The sequence below is a fragment of the Aulonocara sp. 'chitande type north' Nkhata Bay genome, linkage group LG7 (assembly GCF_057382095.1).
Source record: "Aulonocara sp. 'chitande type north' Nkhata Bay isolate Kocher_YH1m ecotype deep benthic linkage group LG7, A_spYH_male_GT1.1, whole genome shotgun sequence".
Taxonomy (NCBI): Eukaryota; Metazoa; Chordata; class Actinopteri; order Cichliformes; family Cichlidae; genus Aulonocara; species Aulonocara sp. 'chitande type north' Nkhata Bay.
Genome location: NC_141350.1, coordinates 17,931,704 through 17,958,899, shown reverse-complemented (window position 1 = coordinate 17,958,899; position 27,196 = coordinate 17,931,704). Strand labels below are relative to the sequence as shown.

Here is a 27,196-nt window from a genome sequence, read left to right as displayed (position 1 = left end):
TCTTCAGCTGAAGGACACACAGCAGTAAATAAGATCAAAACTTCCAAGGAAGAGCGGAGCCGTCCAATTAGGACGGCATTTACAATGAGACAGTGATGAAGTTGCTGATGATAATCTTATCCTTGTAAAGAGCGGCGGCACAATTCATGATTAAAAGGAAGGACATTATCTTAGAAGAGTGATCACAAGTGTAATCAATCTACTTCACGGCTCCCCACTGCGTTGTTCATGGCACAGCAAGTGCTAGCAAGAGGTTAGGAGTGTTAGTGTCTGTGGTTTTCGCTCAACCCACTCAAGTCTCACTCTTTGTCAGGTCCCCGAGTCAATAAACAAAGGGAAGCGAGAGGAAATTGGATGCAATTCAAGTGTTTCCCACTGTGTCCTGATTACACAGTTTGAACAGGAGGAGACAGAAATGATGCTCAAAAGAGCTACTGTATAGAAAAAGTACTTCTGTGCATATCAGACTGGAGTTAAAGGACATGGACATGAAACCCTGAGAGCTCAGAGTAAAGTGAGGAAATACCACAACTCTGCAGCCATTCTTTTCAAGCTTTGACTGAACACTTGTTAAAAAAAAAAAAAAAAAAAAAGGCAACCATAGCACCAACTATTTCAGCGTTTTCAAGTTGAACAGGTCATGAGTTCAATTCACTGCCTATCAGGCAGAAGACTTGGCAGTCGCCGGTGTGCCATGTTCTCAAAAGTTTGCTGAATTTACTCCTTTGCCATTTGGTGAAGAGGGAACATTTGCTGTGGGTCACTGCGCTAATGACATGAAACAGAACGGCAGTAGTGTTTTATTCTGCTATCCATTTCTTTGTTGGTTTATTGCGTTAGCTGCAAATGCTCAGATATATGCGAATGAACATTTCTGGTTGTCAGAGTGCCATGTGCTTTTGAGTGTGTGCTGCAAGTCCTAAGTTCTCTGGCCTGTTTTTTGATGATGATTTGTCCTTTGTTTCTCTGCCTTCTGTTACAGTTTCATTTGATATTCACCTGTTTTTTCATTGGTTAACATGGAGCTGGGGTGTAGGCTTGTAATCCTTCTGTTGACTTTTATTTTAAGTTTTAAGATTTCAATTTCAGGGTTTAAGGTTTTCTCGTTTGTTGTGTTGGCCTTGGCTCTCCTCCCAAATTAACTTCTATTTCTTTCTGTTAACATTTTAGCAACTCAACCCAAATAGCCTTCTCATGTCCTCCATTTAGTGTTATGTTACTCCCCTCACACCCTAGACCTTTTTGGGTATGTAACAATCAGTTAAACAGTGCTGAAGAGCAGGATATGACACTGAAAGCATCATATGAACTCAATAACCAACCTACACTGTAACAGCAGGGATTATTAAGTAACCTCTAATAGAAAATAGAAACACCGTCAGCCAGCCTATTCTGAATGTAATGAAACAGCTGTCAAAACATGTTTATATGACCTGAAGCTCTGCACAGTAAATGAGCTGTAACATTACCTTGCTCTTGATAGAGAATATATTAATGAAAAAAGAAAACAGTCCACCTGGCATTTTTAATATATGCACGCACACAAAAAAGCAAACAAACCAAATTTTGATTAAGAACACCTGGCACTGTTGTTTGAAGAGTGCATCCGGGGATGAGTGGTATGATTTACAGCTAATTCACAGCAAAGTTCCTGATTAATGATTCTGCCATATCTTGAAGTTTCTCCAAAAGAGAGAGGGGGAGAGAGAGAGGGAAGAAAAGTGTTAACAAACATATTGAGCTCATGGAGGCACTCCAGAGATGCACTTATTAGCTGGCGCTTCAGAAATGTTTTGACGTTACAAAGAGTAAGCAGAAAACTGTACTGAATCCACTGATTGTGTGAACAGAGGGTGGAATGGGCAGGGATAATGTGGTAATGGTATGCGTGTGTGGCGGTGGAGGTCTTCACACCGTAGTGGGGACTATAATCAGGCCACGTATGTGATGACTAGGCTGTGTGTTTGGCATCCCCTGTTTCACAGGGCTCCAGCTCCTCTAGCTAATGGGTGTAATAAAGGATTGTTCATGCTTCCGTCCGCTCATTTATTCTCATTCCTAGGAATGTGAGGGGACCGCTCCGGCAATCAGCCTCCACCCACTGGTTAATTCCAGTGCAGATTTATAGTCCTGCACAGACTGTATAATGGATGCCCGTGTGATTGCTCCTGCTTCAAACTCATCCTACCTGCACACAAATTCTCTGTTGTTGTACAAGGCTTTATCCTTACAACTGCAAGGGCAAGATTAAATTTTAATCAGCCGCTAAGTGCAATCACAGCCATGGTCCGGATACCAACGAGGCTACACCCAGACCCCACACCTAGAGCGAACAGGCTACAGCGGGGCTGTCATCTGTTCTGGCTCTGAGACAGGGCCAGGTCACTTGTGGCTGCAGTGGAGAGGAGACACGCTCCTGACAGACAGAAGTGACAGCTGTTCTGCTTCCCCAGCACAGTGTGTGTTGTATGAGAAGTAATGAAGCCAGGTGAAGGATGAGAACAGTGGGGGATGAAGAAGAGACAGAATTAGGGCCATAGTTTACTTTATTTCTTTACTTAAAATGTATCTCCCGTTTGGATGAAATCGTATCACCAACAAGTCTGAGGAGCAGTTTGTGATTCAGCCATGACGAAGAGAAAGCCAATCTCTCCTTCAACCAATTATTTACTCACTCACTCAGTCACTTCTTCATCTCTGGCAGATATAAGCATTCAGTCCCACTTAGTTTTCAATCATACCTAAAGCGTGTGATTTCATGCCTCCCTTACACAATCCTTATAGAAGCAACATTCTGACAAGTGAACGAATAAAAAGGGAGGGAAAGCTATATTTCCCAGGAGTGTGTTTGGGAAAGTCAGACTACTTCGTGTTTGTATTCTCATTATTCTTCCTTATGTTTGGGAAGAGGTTCCTGGGACTAACACACGTTAAAGTTACAGATGGGGGCATGTGATCCTATATGATCGCATATGCAAATGCCCTTTATCCTCATAAGGCACAAGGCGTTCTATTATTCCATTAGTATTCTTGTATTCAGGTCATAGATTTCTACAGTTACACATGAAAGTTAGATTTTTTTTCTGCTTCTTTCTTCAGAAGTGCTCTAATGTGTGCTCGCCTTCGTTTTGCATGCTAAATCCTTTCCCTGTCCTCTGTCGTCTCGGCTCATCAGCACCTCAGCACTGTATCGAGCAGCTCATCATTAGCTCAACATTAGCATTACCTGTCTGAGAATAATAAGGATTAATTTTGTGAACATTAACTTCACAGTCACAGCCATTCGTAAGAGATTTTCAGTCTGATTCCTTCCAGATCTTTTAAGCCCGTCTGTGTATTCTACCCGGACTTCTTGCAGAGGGAGGTCATAGTCTTGCAGAGTGAGGGGTGAGTGGGGGAGAGAGAGCACTCCAGGTGTTGCCCTGGTCAGATGTCAGGCCACCTCTGCAGCACTTGTGGCCAGTCTTTTTGCACCAGTGCAAGGGTCGGACTGATTATAAGATCACTTTAATTGCGTGCAGGAATTTCCTGCATAGTAAGTGGAAATCGACTAAATTATGCATATTCCTGGACTGCAGTTCAGGCCCTGTTATTCTATTTTTTCTGTCTTTCCACAGAAACAGCCTAATTATAGCTTTGCTCCAAATGCAAAGACACTGAAGCTGTTACTTAAAAAAGAAGTAGTGTTTGCCATTTAGAAAGCATCTCTGACACAATGACATGCATGAGTCCTTACCGCAGAAACAAACTCTGAAACTAGACACCAGAAGCCGAGTACTCAGGCACCGCAGCAGGGTATGACACCACTTTAACTAAAGTAGAAGTTCTTTTGTTCTTGTCTACCGGACAGTGTGCAGAGTTGGCGAGCGATTAGGTTCATTTATACCATGGCAGCCACTTGGCAAGGATCACCACTCCATGTGGAGCCAAAGTAACACTAGAATGAGACCAAATGGCTCTCTCAATTGGAAGGCAGAGGGTGGCAGGAGGGTAGGGGGACTGGTGGAGGGCATCTGCTCAACATTTACCTAGTGTTTTATAATTAGATGAGAGCAACTGCTTGGGAGCAACGCGTCTGTTCCACTGTGATTTTCTGATAACAATTCCAAGGCTTGGAAACAGGTGGAGGAGGGATATAGATGGAGACAATTAGTGGCGCTAATAAAATATAAACCATATTGCAAGTGAAAAGAAGCGCACCATCAAAACATGCAAACTGGTGTCAGGGTGGAAGCTGGTCATGACAAATACTAATTGGTCCCAAGAAGCAGTAGGGCAACATGTGAAAACCTGCTCACATCTGGCACTTTCAGTCTCTGTTTCACACGTTTAGGTCTCTGTCAAATACCAACACTTGGCCAAGGAGAATAACAGCTGAGTGAGTGTAGATATATAAGCCAAGTATCATACTCAGCAAAGAACCCCGCCTCTGGCATCATAAAAAACTAAAACAAAAACACAGTTGTCTCACCACATATATTTTTCTAGCAGACAGGGATGATATTAGTAAGGGCTGTTGCACTGCACTGACTTCAACACACATAATACTCGTCTCTCTAAAATATGCTCCAATAAACTGCCACCCACTAAAGACCAGCTGGTTCTCATTCTAAAATACTCATGGCATCTCGCAGATACGCATGAAGAATCCACTGGCGTTGGCACCTTGATGCAGCACGGGTTAAAGTGGGCCAGGACCATTCATAACCATGTTTCAGCACATTCAGTTATGAGTAATTTAATCTGATAGGGAGTTTAATGGAAAATACTTACCAGCTGATGCCACAGAGAAAGTAACGTCACCGCCTCCTGCACACTCTGCACACAACCTTTTTGGTTCCCCTCTCCTTCACACAGGCAGATGTCAATACATTTGCAGTGGCTGTAATTCAGCATCTAGATAGCGCTACAGATGTAAATCATACCTAAAAGCGACATCTGCATTCAATAACATTGCAGGATGGTTTCACCGGTACAAGCTAACCTGCCAGCGGACATTTCTTTGACATAAAAAGACCTTATATATCTGAGATTCACCTAGGGCCACCCTTCGGTGTAGACTTGTCAAACAAAGACAGAGAGAAAAAAGGGAACTCCCTCAGTTGTGTGACTGCTAAATTTATTCCTGTACAAAGAACAGACTGGCTTGATAGATTTTCCCCAACAACTGGGATATTTCCAGATTCTGTGTCTCCTGAAATACAGCTATCTCCCAAGAGGAGGAAAATCTAACGGAGAACTGAAAAAAAGACACGATATGATGCTTTTGCGTGAACGCACTCACAAACACTTGCATAACAACCCCCCTCCACACACAAACACATACACACACATACCCCGAGACCAGACAAGCACACAGAAGCACCATGTCAAGCACTCTTTGTCCTTTTTTTTCATCAGCTTTCTGTCAGTTCCCTGATGAATTACAGCTCTCAGGTAGAGGAAGTAGCTCATCCTAATCCCACCTTTCCTCTCATTCTCGCTCTAAACATATTCTACTATTGATTAAATCACAAACAGTCCAAAATGCACTCTATCTAAAAACAGGCATTTTGATATTGATTACCTCTGCGCTATTCCCTCAGGCTGCTTCAGTTTCAAGGCACTCCTCAGAGGAAAACTATTTTCAAATCAAATTCACTTTGTTAAGCTGCTTTTACTCTAAAATGGTGCCGAGTCTGTGGCAAAACTCGTATTTACTTCTTTGTAGATCCGCTTATGCCAGACTATCTGACATGAGCAAGCTTTGGGACCTCACTTTAATCATTTGGCACTAATCAGTCACTGTCAGGTTTTTTTTTCTCCCCGTTTTTTGAGGAAACTCTCAGCAGGTCTCTGTTTGACAGCAGTCACTCCCTCTGCAGGTTTTATAAGTGGTGGTGAGAAACTGACAAGGGCCAGTGATACACAGAGTTAGAGTGACACGTCGATGACACTAATACAGTCCCACTCTTCGCCTCTCCTCACATTATCCATTCTCTGTCTGATCTCTGTCTAGGGCACCCACAGTTCAACCCAAAGTTTCTCTGCTTTTACTTCTGAACTATAGTTTTTCCTATTTTGGAATAAGCTATCTTTATCTCAGAAATACATCTTATTGTAATTTATGTTTGTACATCCATTCATAATGCACCACTTAATTAGATCAGAGTTGTCATCCTTCCATCCATCCGGACAACTTTCTTCACAACACTGGCATAAAAGTCTTTCTGGGAGATTCTGAGGTTTTCCCAAGATGCACAGAAAGCATACCACAATCCATCCCACAGGTTTTAGGACTACACTTTGCCTCTACCTAGATGGACATGCTTGGATGTTGACCAACGTCATTCCTCATACCCAGTTTTTTCACTGTCTCAAAGGATGAGGCCATCTCATTTTGAGGACATCTTATAGTTTTGCATTTTCTAATTCGTATTTATTTTTATTTCATTTTGACTTTTTGTTTTGAATTCAGTTTAGTTTCAGTTTCTAGATTTGATAATTGTTTTAACTCAATGTAGTTTTTATTATATGAAAATGTTGAATTTTAGTTTAGAATGTAATAGTTTCAGGGTTAGTTTGAAGTCTTTTTAAATAGGCAAGATTTAGACCTTCCCCTCACCCTAACAGGTCACAGTATTTGGCTGCCCCTCCCTGCGCCTGGTTCTGCTGGAGGTTTCTAAATGGGAGTTTTTCCTTCCCGCTGTTGCCGGGTGCTTGGTTGGCAGTTTGATTGTTTTCTCTCTTATTATACGGTGTTTATCTTATAATATAAAGGACCTCAAAGGTGCTTTATATTAACTGTTTTTGTGATTTGGTGCAATGCACATAAAAGTGAATTCAAATTGAACTGAGTAATGTCTGAAATGTTTTGAATTGCATTTCCTGTAGACATGAGTGTCAATAGATGCATTCATCAGTGCCTCGTCGACAAGATGCAATAACATTTTTACCAAACTAACAGATAATAAAACTAAGACTAGATACCATGGATGGATAGTTAGTCTTCCAAGTTAACCTCCTATGACCTGGCGTTCAACCATGTGGACATCACATTTTGGGTTGTCTAGACCAAAATACTAAAGTTTGCCCTACAAGGGCCTGATATCCACTTACGAGGACATTATACTGCCACTGTTCTATCGAAATTTAAAATGAATGACCTCTTATGTGGATCTCATTTTTCTCAGAAACATAAATCAGGTAAAAAAAAAAAAAAAAAAAAAAAAAAGTAAAATCAGGTAATTCTTTGTTTTCACATTCATCAGGTCAGCCCAAATAGCAAAGAGAAATTGAAAATGCATGTCATGAAAGAGTTCGGGTCTTAGGTTAGTTTTTCAGTTGTTGTTTTTTTTTTCTTCAAAACTCTAGTTTTTATTTTTATTTTAGATTTTTTTTCCACATCTAGTTTTAGCTTTTAAGTCCATTTTTAGTTTGCTGTAATAACCAAGATCAGAGATGCATCATCGAAATGTATCAAAGTGCTCTGTCTTTTGGTTCTGCTTTTTCCTTTAAGTTTACAGTCTAGCATCACACCTGACACCACACCAACGCACCTGTTGATCTCACTTGCTAGGTGTGGAACCAAATGTGTTATAAATAATTAGCGATCACTTTGATGGAAAACTGAGCTCTTAAAAAAAAGAAGATTAAGAGATAATTACGTTTATCCAGTAGCACCAAACCAACTCCCTCTATATGCATGCACAGGTTCGGTCCAGCACAACTAAAAAGATTCACATAGGGCCTCTGCTGTGTTTTGTGGGCTAACAATATGGGGTATTATACTAACATCTGTCTATAAACTATCCAATCTCTAATAAAATTGTTTTTGTCAAGCGGTCCCTTAAGCGTTTGCCCACAGCCAGTACTATATACCGCATGTAAAAATGTGAGTTTGGATTGCACCCGTGCTTTCTAAGCCTGTGTATTTATGTGCAATACTTTCAGCCTTATTAAATCAACCTATAAATGCAGTTTTATGTTTCTCTACAAACAAGTTAATGAATAAGACAGGTGTCCCCTCCCCCTGCTTTTCCATTCTGTCAGTCTGCTCGTGTTGAGACAGTGAGGAAGTAGGACTGAGTGCGAGAGGATCTGGGTTGTGTAGGAGGTGCTGGGTTGACTGCAGTGCTGCGGGGGAGAAAACACGGTCGCCGATCCAACCTCGCAAAGATTGCATCGAGTTCCTGCTGTGAACTTCTGCTAGCTGCTGTTTCACAACAATGTCTTGCGTTGCAAAAATAGTTTGCATTCTCTCACATGCTCATATTGAAGCATAGAAAATGAACTTCGCTAAAATTTTAAGAAAGCGCCTTTCATTTTGCCTTCGACTACAACAAACACAATTCGTAATATGGAGATTACCACTTAACCAACCATCTCATCTCAGCTCTCATCCGTTTCTTGTAAATCAATTAACCTGCTAAACACGCTTACCTCAATTTCTAATGCACTTGGACTTTTAAATCGATTTTGCAATCCAATGAAATTACAGTTACACTTGGGTGTCAGCTGAAACGCGCCCTACATTGATGAGACATTGATTTCATACTAGAAAGGCTCGAGTTTTTAAAAAGCCACTGTGATGCTCTCATTGCTAATGCAGCCAATTAAAACGAGGCCTTTGTAACTGTGTCAGTGTGTCAGTGTGACAGTGGCAGCGACAATAAAATCGCTGCGTGACTCGCCACAGTGGACTCCAACTGTCACCCTATGCAGCACATCAACCCAGGACAGGCAGCAAAGGGCTCTTTGTTTGCCTGGCTAATAATACTGGATGCAAATTGCTCTTTGTGTTTTGAGTTTTCTTTGAATTTGAGCCCTCAGGAATCGCCACTAGATGCATTCACAGAGCTTCTTATCACCGTCTTCCCTGGAGCCTGCCCATGCGAGCTGTGGCGCAGGTAGGTGTGCGTGTCAGCTTTCCCATCAAATGGCTGGCAGGCCAGGCTTATCACAGGAGCTGCAGGGGGTGCCCAGTGACCTGTGGAGTGACACCCAACATGGCTGCCTCGTCTAGGGGGGGCTTTGTGTCACCCTGACACGCTCGCACACACACACCTGCCACCCCCCACCCTCCACCCATTTTCTGTACACAGACTGAAAGCCTGACCTTTGAGAACATAAGTCATTCTTCCACACAAGCGTGCATTTGCAATCATACATACCTGTCACAGACAATCCAAAGCTCTCGAGTCACAGGAGTCATGCAGAGGTTAATGTATAGAAGCAGAGGCAGTAAAAGAAAAAGAAAAAAAAAGGCAAAGAGGGTGAAAAAAAGTTTGTCAATGAAAGCATCTCCCACAAGAACTCAAGGCTTTGTCGTTTCTTTTCATCGAATATAGATGATACAGCCGGGCATCTCAAACCTTCAGATTTTTCCAAATGTCACTGGCAATGATGAGGCTGATACTTTATTACTTTGGGGGGTGGGGGGTGTCACTATATGACACAGGCAAGAAGCAGCATGTGTGTACTGTCAGGTCCGCTTTCATTTCACCAGTGGCAAAATTGATCTTTTTCTCATAGCCACGGTGTTCACAGTCGCACTGACTACACCCACAGCAACGTAGAGTTAAATACTGTTTACACAGTTCCTACAGTTATTGTGCTTTATTTTGCATTTTGTAAAGCAAATACTGCTGTTTAATACTGCTGCACTTTTTTCCGAATTCGTCCAAATCAATTTCTTAGTTTTCAGTGTTGTTACTTATATAGCATCAAATCACACCGTCAGTCACCTCAAAGTCCTTTATATTACAAGGTAAAGACGCTACAGTAACAGAGACAATGAAATGACCAACCTATGAGCAAGCACTCGGAAAGTGGGAAGAAAAAACTTGTTTTTTAACAGGAAGAAATGACTGGCACAACCGGGCTCAGGGAAGGGCTGCCATCTCCCCCGACCAATTTGGGGTGAGGGGAGGGAGAGTACAAAAGACACAATTAATTAAAATAATAATTAAATACAAAGTGGAGTGAAAAGAGTTAAGTGAAAAAGAAACACTCAGTGGATTATGGGAATCCTCCAGCTGCCTAGGGCTCTGATCTGGTCCTGATTTGACTCTAACGATAAGCTTAATCAAAAAGGAAAAATTTAAGCCTAATCTTAAAACCGGAGAGTGTTGTAATTAAATTTGTTAATAAAGATGTAGACGTACAAACCAAACATTTTTTTCCTCCATAATACGGCAAATAAACTTCAACTCAAATTTATGAAGGTTTATCATTAATCTTTATCTAGAGTATCATCTAGAGCATGTGGGCGTGTTATGACTGGGTTTTAATGACAGCTTTTTTGTTAATTAGTTGCTGACTACAAGAGGGGGACACACTTAATTATATCCCCAATTACTCTTTTTAAATCTCCATCTGAATGTATCTGTATCCCTAATAAACTTTAATGAATGCAGAGCTGTGAACAGTGCAGGTTAGCACCATACAAGAGGACAGTGACTCTGGCTGCCATCAGCTCAAATAACACTAAGCCAGGTGCAACAAGCCAAACACACCAGCAAGTCAGCGCTGGGAACTGACATCAGCCTATCTGCTAAAGGCACCATGTTTGATCTTGGTTAATTTCCCTGGATACAATAAAAAAATAAAAAATAAAAAATGTCACTCCACCACTGCCTGTGTTATGACACTACAAACAATATCAAACTGTCCACAGATTTTGATTCCACTTCCTGGATTTCTAAATTCTTACTTCTGCTGGTATACAAGCAAAAGATAACTTTTTTTTACATCGCTTTGTGGCTTTTAAACGTGCAGATGGTTTTTCCAGCACAAATCCATCCCAGCATAGAACCAACTCTAATTGGAAAAGAGGGGAAAATGCATTCTTATGAATAGCAATAAATTAATGAGGGCCCTCCTGTCTGCTTAAACACAGATAATCAGCTAAGAGGCACCCTGGATGCAGATGCACAGCCCTCTGTGTGCGCTCTTTGTTTCCACCAATGTTTGTACTGTGGAGAAAAGCACAAGCTGTCAGGACTGTTCACAATTACACTTAATACACACAGTAAGTTGTGATCATAATTTAGCAGTCCAAAGTCTTGCATGAAAGCCTGCACTGCACACGCTGACATACACACAAACAAACACATATATACTTGCAGTAATCAGGCACAGACAGAAACCACTTTAGACAGAGACACAAACAATTCTGAGAATGCACACACATTTCTGTGCACACATGCATACTGATATTTTCATAAACAGTCGAGCTTGTATAGTCTATTTGCACGTGTGCAAGGAGAAAAAAAAAAAAACAAGGTGCTTGGAAATGCATAATGTCAGGTTCTTAGATATCAAGTCACAGGTGGTAATAATGGGTCTGAGAATTATGCCCTCTTTGTCCTTTGCTTTCTTGTCTGGATATGGTGACAAACAAAAAGCCTGCAAATTATTATTACTTTTATAAATTAATACCAGGCCACAATAACCTGCAGCATCCCAGCTCTTTACCTACGCACAAACACACCCAATACACGTCAACAACAACTCCATCATTTTACTGTGGATTCACTTCATTAAAAAGATGTCTTGGTTCATTGGGAATTGCCAGTGTGATACTCGGGCATGTACTTTATTTTCTCTACCTGATTGAAGTCGACAGCCTTTGATCTCGATGAGAATGTGAAAGTAAAACATGCACTAAAACAAGGCAAAGTACTACTGCGGGATGATGCCACGCTGATGTCATCTTCCAAAGGGAGACTTGCATAGTAACTAAGTAAGTGGCTGAGATTGTTTTGTGATTCCCATGCTCTCAAAGGCAAATGAGCTTATGCACTCAAGGCAAGAGCGCTGAAACAGGAAGGACAAGACTTTAAGGCTTTATGGTAATAAACTTGTGAAGTTTAAGCCAGGTATTATGCTCACAGAACCACGACAGTAATTTCCTTTAAACCCAATCATAATTAACCACTGTTTAATTCAAATGAACTCAAAATGATCTGAAGGACAGTAAATTTGATTATGAATACCATGTGTGTGTGTGCTATTCATGCTGTTTACAATTTATGGCTTGCGCCGTCTTTGCCGACATACTGTACATTACTGTACTAATTAGGGATGTCACAGCTTCATGCATACATCGTTTTGATTTCATGCATCATATAAAGAGTGGCAGAAAGTTAGCAGTATCCTCCTGACAGCAGTCACCTTCAGCCTTCATCAACAACCGTTTCTGAAATATATAAATATATACTCCTAACTCCTGTTATAGTTATTTCCTTAAAATGAGTCAAAGCACGATGCTCTGTTGCAAATCCTAAACTAGCCAATCAGTATAGTAGTAGTTTGTGTATTATTGTTCCATATCAATTCATATAACTCATCCAAAGTAATTGATGCTATATTTGTACAAACTAAAATAAAATGTAAACTTTTTGTCTAGAAGCAGGTAAAAATGATTGCTTTTCAGCATTTAGCTCTGTTTATTCTTATTTGCTTAGGATTATCTTCTCTACAACTCTCAGATGAGCCCTTGGTGTTCGAGTCAGGCTGGGTCTATGCATTGTCCTTGCAAGAGGAGTGAATGCAGGGGCGAGTACATCACTACCCTGTTCAGGTTTCCACTAGGCTGCTGCTGCTGCAGGGCATGCATGACTTATCATATTTTAGGGGTACAAAATAAGCAAAGGTAGGCCAAGACTAACAGGAAGCTGACAAAAAGATCACTAGCTTTTTACTGCATCCAAAGATGGACGTCAAACCACTTCAAAATCTATCCGAGTACCTCTAGGACTTTGTTTGCCTTTATAATTGGTTTCTTGTCATATCTGTACACATATATTAGATAAAACCCTCCTATCACAGTCCTTGTCTGAATACCTCGGCGCAGTAGACGGCCAAAACAAGAAGTTCTACATCTGATGGCCAGCGGTGATATGTCGAGAAATTTATTCTCAGAGAAAGAGCTTTAGTTTACTAAAGAAAATGGCATGTCATGGTTTGTTTGTGCAGCTTTTCCTCGGTGATTGCCGCGAGTCAGATGAAAGAAATCGGTACAGACAGGAGCACATACAGGAGATAAAACTAATTTTGAAGAGCCTTGTTCATCTTGGGTTGGAGAGCGGCATGGAGACAAAGAGGTCCAGGAGCAAGATGTGTGGTAGAAAAGGTCAGTTGGGTTCTTATTGAGATAAGAAACAGATGAAAAGGAAAAAGGTCACTTCATCAGCTCCCTCTTGAATCCCTTTTGCGCCTCCATAGGGAGATTTCGTGGAAGAACTGATAAAAACCCATTGACTTTATGTCTTGTGCCAAATGTAGCATCATCTGTATCTGAGGAGCAGGGCACACATCTCCGTGCAACAATGTGCACTGAGGATTTTAATTACATTTTTTAATTTCACCTCATCGAAAACATTGTTTTTGAAAACTAATTTGAGCTACTGCAATTTGAAATGCACAAGCAGTCATGCAATTGGATATGTGATTCTCACAAAATTAGACTATGAAATCCCCAGTTACATTGTCAGTGTGAAGCCAGCATGAAGCAGTAGTTATGCAACAATCTCTGCAGTGTTCTAATAAGTAGGGAAATACCATTAGATGCTCAGAGTGACACTGACATTTTTTTTTTAATATTACACACTATTTATGCATTTGCCCACGTGCCTGCACACGTTCGAAGCGACAGCTTTAAAAATATGGACCTTTGTGTTGTTTAGGAACAGTAAAAGTGTCACCGAAAGCCTGGATTATAGCTCAGGCTAATCTTTCCAGGGTGGACACAAGATCAATCAAGCAGCACATTTTTCCTCTCTCCTCCCCCTCTTCCTTCACTCTCATCAATTTTAATGGTTGAGGGACATCTTTCAAAAGAAACATAATGGGACAAGAAGACAGATGAGAACATTTGTAGTTAACTGTCTGGAGATAGTGCTGAAGGTGTGGTGGGGGGTTCGACAGCCTTAATGTACCATCAAAGCATTCACAGGCCCCTGATAGAGGCATACCTATAAAGCATTAACGCTGTACTAAAGGCAACTTTTTTCAAGGTGTGGACCCATTTACTGAAGACTTCCAAACAATGTCTTCCTTGTTAATCAGTGCAGAGTGTCATTAGTCAGTTCATTTGTTGGTCTATGATAAAGCCATGTAATAGTGGGGAAAAATGTTTATCACCCTCTACTAGTTTACAGATAAACTAGTAGAAAAAGTCGATTCTTGGAGTGAAACCAACAGCTGAAATCAGAGAAGTTTAGCATCTGTTTGAATCTATTCTCAAACCATTCCTGAGTAGCTGGCCTCTGTCTTGTGCTATTTATTTTTTATATCACACCTGGTGCTTTTTCAGTCTTCATTCCATATTTAGTAGTGAGTCCAACTAAGTTGTACTAAAACTGACCTCCAGATTAATTTAAACCTGCATTCTTAGAAAGTCAAAGAGAAAGAAACAGAGTGATTTTTTCAAATTAACTCATTCACTGCCAGCCATTTTCAAATCAGGTAACTCCCCACTGCCAGGGTTTTTGAGCATTTTTACTCATTTTTGAAGAGCCACAGAAAACTGTGTGTTATGATCATATAAACGCTGAACCTACCAAAATGAAGAACAGACTCTCTTCTTTCATCCAAAAAAAAAAGCTTGTTTCTACCATTTTCCATTCTTTAGTAATCAGCTGTAGAAGAGAGGTGGGTTCCACCAAAAATGCCTGTTTTGACCAAAAAAAGGGAGAAAACGAGCTTTTTGTGAAAAATACATTTCAAGCAGAAAAGTGCCTTTGACACTAATATTTCTTGCTTTGTGACACCTCTAACATATAAAATAGTTTTTCACTTCTATAAAACAGAAATAACACTGAGAAAGGTTATGTTTTATCAAAACAATTTATTTACAAATATATGAAAAAATAAAATTCACTGACAAGCTGCCCGAGGTTGTATTCTGGCCCCTCCCATTGAAAAACGTAATTGACGTCTATAGACGTCAATGGCAGTCAACGTAAGTTTTTCAATTGACGTCTATAGACGTCAATGGCAGTGAATGAGTTAATTAATTAATTTAATTATTTTCAAATTATATAATCACTTCAAATTAGGGCTGTTCGATATAATGATATATATCGGATGACGATATAAAAACATGTATAGTTTCATTTTATGCTATCGTTTGTTTCGTGGTGTCCCAAAATAAACTGTTTACGGCAATATTTTTTCATCTTTTTGATGGTCACTGTAGTGGCTATATTAATTTCTTTAAGTTTTCTCTTTCTCTTATATTTTATATAACCACACTACAGACGGACAAGCGCCTATTTTTATGCCTTGTGGTTAGCAACAATGAAGGTAACAGCATCGCGTGTCCGCTTGTTTATGTTCCACATAAACTTTTCACAATAAAGCTCAAGATCCTGTTGAGACTTTTCAAAATAAACTGAATCACGTGAAAGAGCAGATTATTTACGGATGAGAATTCAAAAAGAGCCGCCAGGTGCTAAAAAAATAAACCTTAGACTCAAACGTTAGAAAAGGCTTTCCCCCGCAGCACGCCGTGTAATAAATACTCACAAAGAAAACGGCGGCCGTTACAACTTATGTCTAAAAATGTATCGTTTCATGCATCTGTTAAAACACTCGACACCAGCTACATGACGCACAGCTGGAAACACTTCCCGCAAGACGAGCTGCCCGAGATTCACAGAATTTACAGAAAATTTTACATTTTTGTGATTTATATCGTTATCGGGACGATAGAATTCTTATATCGGGATATGAGATTTTGGTCATATCGCACAGCCCTACTCCAAATCCTAGTGACTTGATGACTAGCCAAAAGAAACGAAGCAAAAAGACCACAAGATGGCAATGACAGCTTCAGAAAAAAACAAAAGGGGTTCCCCAGATGTGACAACTTTCATCTAAACCTGACATTTATATGACAGTCATTTCTTTAAAAAAATAGAAAAAGAGGTCAAGTGTCTTACAAAGTCAAAATAACACAAAAGTATGCTGGTGCACACTATTTATGTATCAGGTGCAGCTTGCTAGCCATTTCTCAGGAAGTTTGGCTCTTGGGAAAACTCTTCAACATTTATTGAATACATACCCATTACACACATGGCTAGTGGCACTGCAGAAGCAGGAGCAAGTCATCTGTGTCCCCCCCCTTAGATTGCCTCTAGTCCACAGGTTTCACATCTGATGCTACTACACAAAATAGAATATCCACCCACCCAATTGCAGGACCACCATACTGGGAATTGCCTTTTGCCACAGAAAGCATAAACTCCAGATCTGCTTCATTTCACATCTGTCTGTCCCATCCTGTCAACCATGTGACCCTGCTCAACATGACATCGCTAAACTCTGAGATTCCATTACAGTGCAGTTGGCCTCCTGCACGCGGTCCCACTCTAAAATTCATGAACACTGCTTTCTGTTTTTTTTTATATCTAGAATATTCACTAACCATGTGTTTTTGTTTCCTGGAGAAACGTGTGTATGTGTGTGTGTGTGCGCGCACCCAAGCTGTGGGTGCCTCATTCTCATTCATATGCATCAGCAAGTTATCAGGGACTGTTGTGCCTCATTGAGCTGAGAAGCTGCTTTCCATTTATTTCTCAAATGCAGTGGAGAGTGATTCTTGTCCTGCCTAATAAAACTTATAAAACTGGCTATACTATACTGCTTTCAAAACTTCTACTAACAAAAAAAAGCGAGGCTCATTGGGCAATTACGAAACAGGATAATGAAATATGGAGAGTGTGCCGTGCAGTGCGAAAGGTGAAATTCATTACCCAGCCACATTTGGAGCAGCTGGCTGCTACAGTAGATAGTGGTGGCTCACTGGGGAAGTTTTGAGACCTATTGTAGGTGGATTTTTGGTTTGATCGCAATGCCATTGCAAAAACAGCTTTTGTTGAAAGCCAATGCAGGCTGTTCCCGCAAAACATCTTTAACTCTACACTGCATTCCTCGTCTCATCAACATCTGCCATCCTGCTAATTAGGCCCAAAAAGCCACACATCACTGGGTTTTAGTGGTGCACAGACAATGTGTGACACTCACGAGGGGAGCTCATGGACACAATGGGAATTTCAAAACCCTGCTAGATCACAGAGCGAATCGGAGTTTGTTACTGTCGGCAAGATAGCCTGAGCACCCACACGGTGGAAAATATATGCTGTAAGAATCTGCCTGACTATAGCTTTTGAGTATAGCTGCATGAGTATGGGTCTACATGCTAAATGCATAAAGCAGTCTACTGTTCGGTCTACAGGTTTTGCCTTCGATGACAAAAGTGCCGTCACTGGGAGGTTAACTGGAGTGGAATCCCACAGAGATCAGCTGGAGCAAAGGTTAAAAGAAATGCAATCAAAGAAGATGAGCAATCAGAGGACTCAAACAGAGCAGTCAAAGACAGAAAGATGGACAAGCGTTAATCGGTTGGAGTATAAAAATAAATGTGAGACTGGAAAGAACAAGGCCACAAGAAGATTGCTGTGTCTTATCCCTGACCCAAGAAAGCTGATTCAATAAACAAAGAATCTCAGCTCTGTGAGATAGCTTTGCAGGCCAGCCGACAAAGGTGAAGATATTTTCATGCAGAACACCTGCAGCCGTGAGAATAGAAGAAAGGGGAAACGGAGGGAGTGCGAACGAGAGAGCGAGCTAGTCATAAATCTCCCACAGCTAGCAGGGTCAGGCAGATCGAGAGAGTGTCAAAATTGTTTCTAGACGTGAAGGAAAGGGGAGAAAGGTGGCTAACCAACCCCTGCGACTGTCTCCTGCTCTTCAAATCAACCTGCCACAAGGCTGGTCAGTCACGCTGTGACACCAGCAAGCCATTTCTACCTCATTTGCATACACACACTCACATACTCTGCATAATAATAGTAGAGTGGCATAGCAAGCGTGTGTGTGTGCGTACAATTCTAGGTGTGTGTGCATTTCTGCACAACAGAAACACAACCAGAAGACAAAAACAATAACACGAGCTGTGAAAATGATGGGGAAAAAGACATGTAGCAAGGGTGAAAGCTAGACAGACAACATGTAAGAAAGACGATTAGATTGCTGGTGGCGAGAGCGGTGAGTACAGCTTTTTGCTGTCACAACATACTTTTCCTGACTGTAAAAACATTGTTTGGCATTCTCGCAGGGAAAGCTCTGCTACTATAGGAGACTTGCCTCACTGTCCATCATCTTCTACTTTTGGTACCCATCCTGCTGTACACCGTGCTTATTTGTTCACAGAGGACATGTTTGAACGTGTGCATGGAAGTGTGTTTGCAATGCAGTGAAAAGAGGTGGTTTCAGGGTTTCTCACTGGTGAAGGAACTATACACTTCCCTTCTATTCCTTCTTTTTTCACCTCCCGTGTCAAGGATGCTTCACCCGCTCCTGCTCCTTTCCTCGATTTCCTTTTCACCCTGCATCATTAACAGCTTACTCTATATTCCCATCTCAGTCTTTATCCTCCTTACTCTACATCCTTTCTGCCTTGCCTCCCACAGCGGTGGTCAGAAAGCAGCTGCTGATGTTGCAGCTCACACCTGACCCAGCTCACTATATCAGTGGGTGGACAGATATGCCAGAGAGATCCTGTCAATGGCAACTGTGCCCTGGAGACTGCCCCACTTGGCGGATACTGAGCCCCTTCTGCTAGACTACTAGAAAGGGGAGTCAACACTATTTCTTAACAAGTGGTGCAGAGAGAGAGGGACGCAAAAAGCCAAGATAAGCACCAAGGCAGCACTATTTTTACGATCCTCTTGTGGCGAGGCAGGCGCTGCAGTGGCTTCCTACTCATCCTTCGGGGTCCCTTGACAGTTCTGTTTGCTAATATTAAACAGGCCAGTAGTGTGTGCAACTTCCTCTGCTGCTGATCTTGAAGCTTGCAGCCCACCTTTAGCGTAGCACCCTTTTCTGACCATTAAAGCAGCTCAGAATCTCGCTGACAATGTTCAACCTCTTAGTTTGGCAGCATCTCGGGGCGCATATAAGCCCAAATCTACAGGCAGTGGTTAACCAATGCTGGTTTACCTCCCCCGCTTCTTCTCACCCCATTGCTTCACAAGGGTAAAGAGAGACATTTCACGTCTAATTAATGCACGGGATGGTTGTATAAAATGGCTAATGAGGCTGTGATCACAGCGGCGTGAAGGCAGGCACTACTGCTGGGGAGGGGGATGAGCATGACTCCACTTCCAGGAGACACATTGCTTCATAGTTATTAGCCTGTCATAGGAAGAGGGCTAATGGGGAGAATGGAGGTGCTTGTTTATGTGTTTGGCTCCACCTCAGTCAGTGAGATGTGTGTCCTCCACCTCTTTGCCTGTTTCCTGACAAAACGCTCAAGCAGTTGCTTAAAAAAAAAAAACTTCATGCTGTTTCATCAGCTGTGTCAGCCTTGAAAAAAGAAAAGAGCACATTAAGGGAACTGATATAAATGTGCAGTCAGATGAGCAACATTTGCTCGAATGTAGGCGCTGTTACCTGTGAGAGCAAGACTATCACACTCAAGTGAGCCACAAGAAATATAAACAGAACGACTGCTGGTACAGCACTGAAGTGTCTAATGAAAACTTTTCATAAAATACCACAAAAAAAACCCCTTTGGCAATTCTCGCTGAACATTATGAAAGAAAGAAATTGGAACAAACACGTCATGTAGTAGAAACCAGGTGCTACTATTCTATTAAAAAACTTGCTCCCTCAGCACAGCTCTTCGAGCAGGATGAATGGACTGCACACTAGCTACTCTCTGAGAGACTGCTCATTACTCAAATCACATCTGCTAGTGAGTAAGAAGCCCCTCTCTCCATTATGCTGCCTCACTTTCATAGTGCAAATATATTCATTTCAATCTTCTACGTGAAATGCCCTGAACGAGGCTCTGGACTTGAACTGCTCTCTTCAAAACACGCACAGTGAATCATCCACACACACACACACACACACACAGACAATATTCGATACCAAAGTCGGTCATGCCTCACCTGTGCGATCTCATACAGAAGCTTGTAGTGTTCCTCTCGCTTCTGTAAAGTGCACAGATTGCAGCCCATTATAGCTGTCGTGGAAACGCCAGGCGTCCAATTCTCCCCAAGTAGTGGTGGTACGGACACAGGGGGGTCACCCTCCACACCGGAGCGCTGGTTCTCATCAGTCACTCCTTAGCGAGCATCTCTTTTCAGGCATCCCATTCACACATTCAGGCAGTCACAAGCAACCCCAGCTTAGAGGAACAGAACGCTCCAGCTGAGCCTGACAGAAGAAGGTTCAGATGTGAACAGCGGCAGTGAAGTAGCGGCGGCCGTTTCAGCATCAGCCGGAGTGTCTCCTCTATCCCGCTCCCTCTATTTCAGACTCATACACTCACACGCGCACACACAGGCGTGCGCACAGGCTCATACACCAGGGTTGTGACTCGCGCTCACTGAGACACTCCCCCCTTTTTCTTCCTCTGTTTCGGCGCACATGAGCACACTGATACCAGCTCATGAATAATGAGGAGAAGACGCTGTGATATTCATGAGAACAGCGGCAGGAAGGGAGGGGACTGACAAAGAGGGAGGAGTGTGCTGGAGCGGGAGCGCTGGTTCATTAAAACTGAGGCACAGTTACACAATGCGCTCCTTTGTGCGAACAGCTCCTGTGAGAAGCTTGGGCAGGGCTGACTGCACAGAGACGGGCAAGCGGAGGGTGTCTGAGGCTTATGTGCGACCTACCTGCATGTAAGGCTTTTCACTGGGTTTATCTGCTTCGCGAGAGGAGGATGTGTTGCACTTCTGTCGGAAATAAGGAATTACACTGGCTGAGGAGAAGTAAAGCAGTAAATGCTGTTTCAACACATGGTTTAGTTCATTTACTAATAAAAAAATCATTTAGTGCTTGTCTGTTTAATACATATCACTAAATTATTTTGGTTTTGGACCTTTGGTAACACGTTTTAAGAGTTTTGAAAACCCCTTAATTTTTACGATAATGTTTCGTTTTCTCTGATTTTGCTGCTTTTCTCTGCGCCTTATGTGTTACTCAAACCAAGAAGCCTTCTGTTTTTTTCCATATTTGTATTATACATTTATAGATTATATTTCTCCAACTGTTTCTAGAAAATTGATAATAGTAGGTGCATAATGAAGAGGGCCAATCAGTTTAATGAACACAATATGACATATTTGTGAGGAGTATGCACATTTCCAACTTTGTCAAAGTTAAAAAAAAATCACATATTTATAACTCCAGCACCACTGCTGTTGCTGATAATGGGTGTCCCCACAGCAAAACTGGCAGCAAGTAAAGCCACAGACCTCAGAGACGATTAGGGCTGCCACGATTAGTCGACTAGTCACGATTACGTCGACTATCAAAATCATCGACGACTGACTTAATAGTCGACGTGTCGTTTGAAGCTTTGTAAGATCACAAAAGACGCAGGAATGAGTAGTAGGATTTAAGAGTGTAATAACGGACTGGAACAGAAGATGGCAGCACTGCATGTACAAGGATGCCAGCTGCCGTTAAACCCCGAAGAAGAAGAAACTGTCCCAGAATTCATAGCGCGGCCCAGCTCAATTTCCAACAATGGTGGCAGCTAGTTAGTTTTAATATTACTCTTATTATTCTTTCTGGGTCACAAAATAAACGTTTAACATATTTTCAGGCGAGAATGTAGCTGTGTAAACCTCAAATATCTGCTCAGTTTATCAGGACACCACATATTTTCAAAAGCGCTCCGACGTTTTCGGAGACGTCTGTTACCCACTAGCTCGATAGCTAGCCGGGGGCAAGGCTCACTAGAGCCGTGAGAAAACCGGACTCCCCGCAAATCGTTTTCAAACCCACCGCCGTCTTTCGCTACTCAGGTTAAACATGATATATAAGTCACTTAGATAACTTAAAAATGTTATTGTTTGGCCTTTTGTAGTATTTTATTTGTTCCTGAGTAAATCGGTTTGGCTGAGATTAAAGTTATAGTTTTTACACAGCTGAATAAACGTCAAGCAGATAGCTGATTATCAGAAGTGTGAGATGCTCGAGAATATACTCCGGTGTCCTGTTATATTTTAGATAGCAAGGAGTTTATTAAACTTCACCGAAACAATCTGCAAATTTCATTAAAATTTAATAAACTATCATCTTGTCTTTATTTTTAGTTAGCACCTTAAACACAAAGCTGTAAGCTAATGATAGTTATATAAGAGCAGATGCTGCTGGTGCAATAAGCTGTACGCTGTATGTCCAATGGATGATGATCTGATTAGTCGACTAATCGCAAAAATAATCGGTGACTAGTCGACTATCAGAATAATCGTTTGTGGCAGCCCTAGAGACGATATATCAATCACCGGCTTCCCTCAAATTGTGATAATTGCAAGACAATAAACCTTGGCTATTGTCTCACTAGCAGGAAGCTACACAAGAAATGAGCAATAACTGTTAACAAATTGGCCTCCGAGCCAACATTTCTGCAGAATAGAATGAAGAGTAGATGAGTGCTCATCAGCTGGCTACTGGGCATCTAACCCCCCAGGGAGGCCATAATCCGATTTTCTGGGCTTTAATTTTGCTTCACTGCCTGGAGGCAAGCCAAACAGAAATCACCATTGTGATTAATACCTTCCACCGTCTTTTCCTCTACCATCGTCTCCACCGCCGAACCGACCTCCCCGCCCGTCTCTCGTCGCCCTGAAGAAGCCACGAGGAGCGGGTTTTCTGCAGTTGCCAGGCAATATCAAATCCATGAAGTGCTGTTCACTAAAGTGTCAATTTGACATCAAAGAGACTTGTTGCGAGGATGGGGAGCGGGGGATATAATACTACATTTGATGAACAGAAGACTATGGTGAAAGTGCGCGTCAGAAAATCAGTCTCCTAAAATTGTATACCACGAAGCAAAGTTATGAAGTGCTGCTGAGCAAGAGGAACTGTCTTTTCGTTTTCCTGTGGTCAGATGGAAAATGTAAACCCATTAAGGATCCTGTGCAATATATCCACACTGCATAGGAATATAAATATTCCATAGACAATCTGCTGACAGTATCCAATATTGGTACATGTGAAGGAGTGTTTTCAGGGTTCGGCTGTGGATGACCATCACTCTGTGATGGTGCACTCAGTGACCCCTTTAGGTTAAGATGCTCATCAGTCACCCAAATGGTCTTTCTCATCATCTGTGAAATGAGACTGATACAGTAGCCTTTGCCTGCGGTCAAGCAGCACCTCTCGATGAGACGTGCAGATTGAGGGATGCTCTTTGAAGAGTGCATTAAGACTGATAAAAGCTCTTCCGAGCTACTTTATGGCCACGGCTTTTACAGTTTGATGGGGTGAATTTACCTGAGACTGCGCTTCCAACGCAACCTGAGGGCAGGATTTACACATTAAAGTTACATTTACTCAAACCATTTACTTGCTAACAGGGTGACGCTCAGTGGGTTTCAGTGTGTGTCCCTGAAAGCCTGTCGACGTTATGATTTATGTTAACAATATAAGAAACTTAATGAAATGTATTGTTTAACATTTATATGGGGAATAAAACATGCTACCGCATATAAAGTCTCCATTTCAAATTGATGAACGCCGATTCTGTGCCCTCTCTGTGTCACTTTGCCTTCGACTTCCCAACTGTCCTTTTCTTCTGTCCAGCCGTCGTTTATCATCAAGTCTGCCCTTTGCCTGCTCTCGTAGAAACAGGCTCTCAGTAGTGTTCATTCTCCTAGTTAATGGACCTCACATCACAGGGAGCGGAAAACCAATTTGTCCTGACTTTGATGGGTGCATTTTGAGATTTCTTTAACAGCATTTCAAACAAACTTGTTACTCGAGCTCACCTTAAACCTGAAGTTATAACCTTCAGCCAAGTGTGTAATGCATGTCTATGGTGTATCTGTAAACCCCTTGTGTCCCCAGACATGTCTGTTCTAATGCTCACACGGGCTTCCTGTGTGTCTATCCTGTTCTGCATAAGTGCACACATACAAACACTAAAATGAGCAACAAAAACAAAGTGATGTGGATGCTCCTGGCGCGGAATGTGAAATCATAATCAGTACCCGCAAACTGTATTTGTATTGATTTTTTGTCTGGGGATAAGTACCAACCATCACACAGAGCACAAAAGTTGGATCAATTCAATATTCCACTTCATGTGGTTCAACAAGCTGACATGTGCTGCATCTAAATGACTTTCAAAAAGGCTACCACATCGAGTTTTCTTTTTCTTTCCATTCTACCTTGCAACACAGCTTTTGTTGCCACTCACTTCTATTTTGTGTAAAGCAGCTGGCCTCACCAGACACATCACGATATATTATCACACTATACGATATTATTGTGATTTTTCACAATATGCTGAGTATTGGAGTAACATATATCGTGATTTAGCACCTTATTTTTAAATTCATTTTAAACCACATCTCTTTTATCCAAAAAGATAAAATTCTCTCAAATCACTTATTTTTGCTGCAAAATGAGATTTTCAAGCATAGGAACCCTGTTACTAATATCTGTCACTATAAGACAATGTCAGTCTACTATCAGTCTGTGATTGGGGTCAAGTTAGCAATTACAGGCAGCTTATTTCAAATAACACAGCAATTAACTGTAATAAATCATTGAAAATTACATTACACAAATCATTGAGCACATCTGTATACACAGAAATTCACATTTAATAGAAATGTATCATCCATCCATTCTCTTCCTCTTATTCTATTCAGGGTTGTAGGGGGCGCGGGAGCCTATCCCAGCTACCATAGGCCGAGGGCACAGTAAACTGTGTAAGGTAAAAACTCACACCTATGGGCAATTTAGAATCACCAATTAATTTAACCCCACTAGATGCATGACTTTGGACTGTGGGAGGAAGCAGAGGTAGCCAGAGAGAACCAGTGCAGACACTGAGTGAACATACAAACATATAAAGACAGAAAGGCCCAGGCTAGACGGTTGATTCAAACCCAGGACCTTCTTTCTGTGAGTCACTCTGAATCAGACTACAACTGTTCGCAGACAGGTTGCCTCCTTTCAGGCAACCTGTGCAATCGCCTTGCAATCATAAGTGGTTGTGAACGCACATCATGCTCAAGTTCTGGGCAACCATTTAGTCACCATGCATTGCAATCAGTTCCATAATGTGAAAAACTGATAACTTACTCTAACCTTGACAGGAAACATGAAAGCATCCTAAATGAGTCAGAGCTTTAATGAGGAGGAGTTATTGCTGTGATTACTTGTCTGTGGCAATGTCTGTGAGGAATATCAAATGTCCCCATAGCGTTTAATACATAAACAGGTTTATTAGGCCAGCGCTGACACACCATCTGGGTGGAAATCTCTTTGGTGTGAGCAGTGAAGATTGAAATCCTGTTCACATGAATGGAGAGCCGCGGGGACCTGAGAGTGGTTTGTGATTTGATGTGTGTCTCAGATCTGATCGCCCACCGCCACTGCAAAACAGCCGCTTCTCCTGGGTATTCATGCGACCTGATTTGGGAGTAATTAAATGAGAGTCTTTTATGAATGAATCATCGTCGTAGCCTGCTTTTCACATGACAGCTCTGAAAGGAATTGGTCCAGTGTGCACATACAAAAGGATAGGTGAGTGCTTCAAAACAGGCGTAGCCACATGTGAAGCCAACCAAAACATTTCTCAATGACAATAAATTATTAAAAAGGCTTGAATCTTTAATTCATGTGGGAACATGACCGTGGCTAAAAATAGCACATCATAGACTCTTTTAAATGATAACATATGTAATGTTGCTTTGTAAGCAATCGGCGTATCGAAAAACTAATTTTTTGGCTGAGAAGCAATTTAACCTCATATTACAGCCCACATAAAGCCTCTGTTATGATCAAACAATAAAATTATCTGTTATTAATTTGGAATAATAGCTACTGAACTGTGTCATTCCTATCTAGGGCATTGCACAAAATCTTCTCACCTTTTTTGGTCAACTTACAGCAGAGGTGTCAAACACAGGGCCAGGTAAATCGGGCTGGTAAATTGGGTAGCTCCTTAAAAATTTGAAGGAGGGAATAAACTTTAACTTTTAACTGTAATTTTATAGATTTTATAGATTTTACAACTTATCTCCTCCATGGTTATTCATTAGTAAGTAAGTCAACTAAGTAAGTAATTAAGTAGGACTCAATGACTGATAAGTTCCTGTTTCGTCCCTGTCTACTATAAAAATGTGTTTTTTACAACAGTAGTAAATAATTAACAAAAACCTAGAAGCTACCACAACTTTTTCTGAAATTTTTAACATTTATTGATTGTAATTTATGCCCAAAGAGGAATGGCAACAGAGCTATTTCATTTACTCCAGCAGCATTGGTTCATCATGGAGAAAATCCGAGATGTACTATCGAAATTGCACTTTTCTTAGAAAACATCTCATATATTAAATGCAAATAACATTTTTTTTAAAGGTCTGTCACATAATTTCATATAACTCTTCACCAACACATCTTACCACCTCTCAAAATGTAAATTAAAAACTCTAGCACACCACACACAGAGCCATCCTGCACAAAATCTGGTTAAACCCGATGCCTCCCGTGTGCCTGAAGATCAAACAAAGTGCAAATCAAACACTAAGCTTCAGCTTTTCTCTACCTGACTTCTGAAACTTCTGAGGGAGTGGCATGTGCCAAGCACTGGTTGGGTTCTGGGATCAGAAGTAAATGAAAGTATGACTGGTGCGTGTGTGATGTCTGCCTACGCCTACAGTGGTAAAACCTGTCAACGCTGTGATATATGAGAAAAATTCTTCATTTTTTCCTTTTACATTTTTGGATCGGATTCACAAATTTGTCCCATCAATCTAATATTAAAATATGATGGACATGAATTTAAAAGAAATTATCACTGAACATGTCACAGAATAAACAAAAATCCCAAAACAGAGGTTGCTACATTTCCCATAACCCGTTTTCATTCAACCCTACTTTTCTGATAAATAAATATCTACCTAAATCATCTATTGTAACACGTTTCCTGTCTATATATATGTGTATACATAGCCTCAAGCTGAAACTAAAGAAATGTCAGCAACCTCAATATCGAGACTCCAGAGTCACATTTATGAGCATAATCTGTAAATGTTCAATTACAATGTCATTATAATTTCTAGGAGAGCGAGAGGGAGTGAGAGATAGAATTGCACATAGCTTCATTAAAACTGTTATCATATCACCAATCCCCCTTTCAGACTAACAGTTTCATCACCCTTTAGCT

The 27,196-nt window shown here is 41.3% G+C and overlaps 1 protein-coding gene across 2 annotated transcripts in view; it reads right to left on the bottom strand.

Moving 5' to 3' along the window:
* LOC147324965 (PDZ domain-containing RING finger protein 4) overlaps positions 1–27,196 on the bottom strand; it is a 122,437-nt gene that overhangs the window by 28,832 nt on the left and 66,409 nt on the right. Inside the window, exon 1 of one of the 2 annotated variants that reach the window (XM_086299193.1) lies at positions 19,947–20,396. The exons of the other annotated variant lie outside the window; for it this stretch is intronic. Within the exon in view, the coding sequence (XP_086155319.1) occupies positions 19,947–20,015 (69 nt within the window). The 5' untranslated portion in view covers positions 20,016–20,396. Of the gene's footprint in view, positions 1–19,946; positions 20,397–27,196 lie in introns of those variants that run through there. 2 annotated transcript variants of the gene reach the window in all.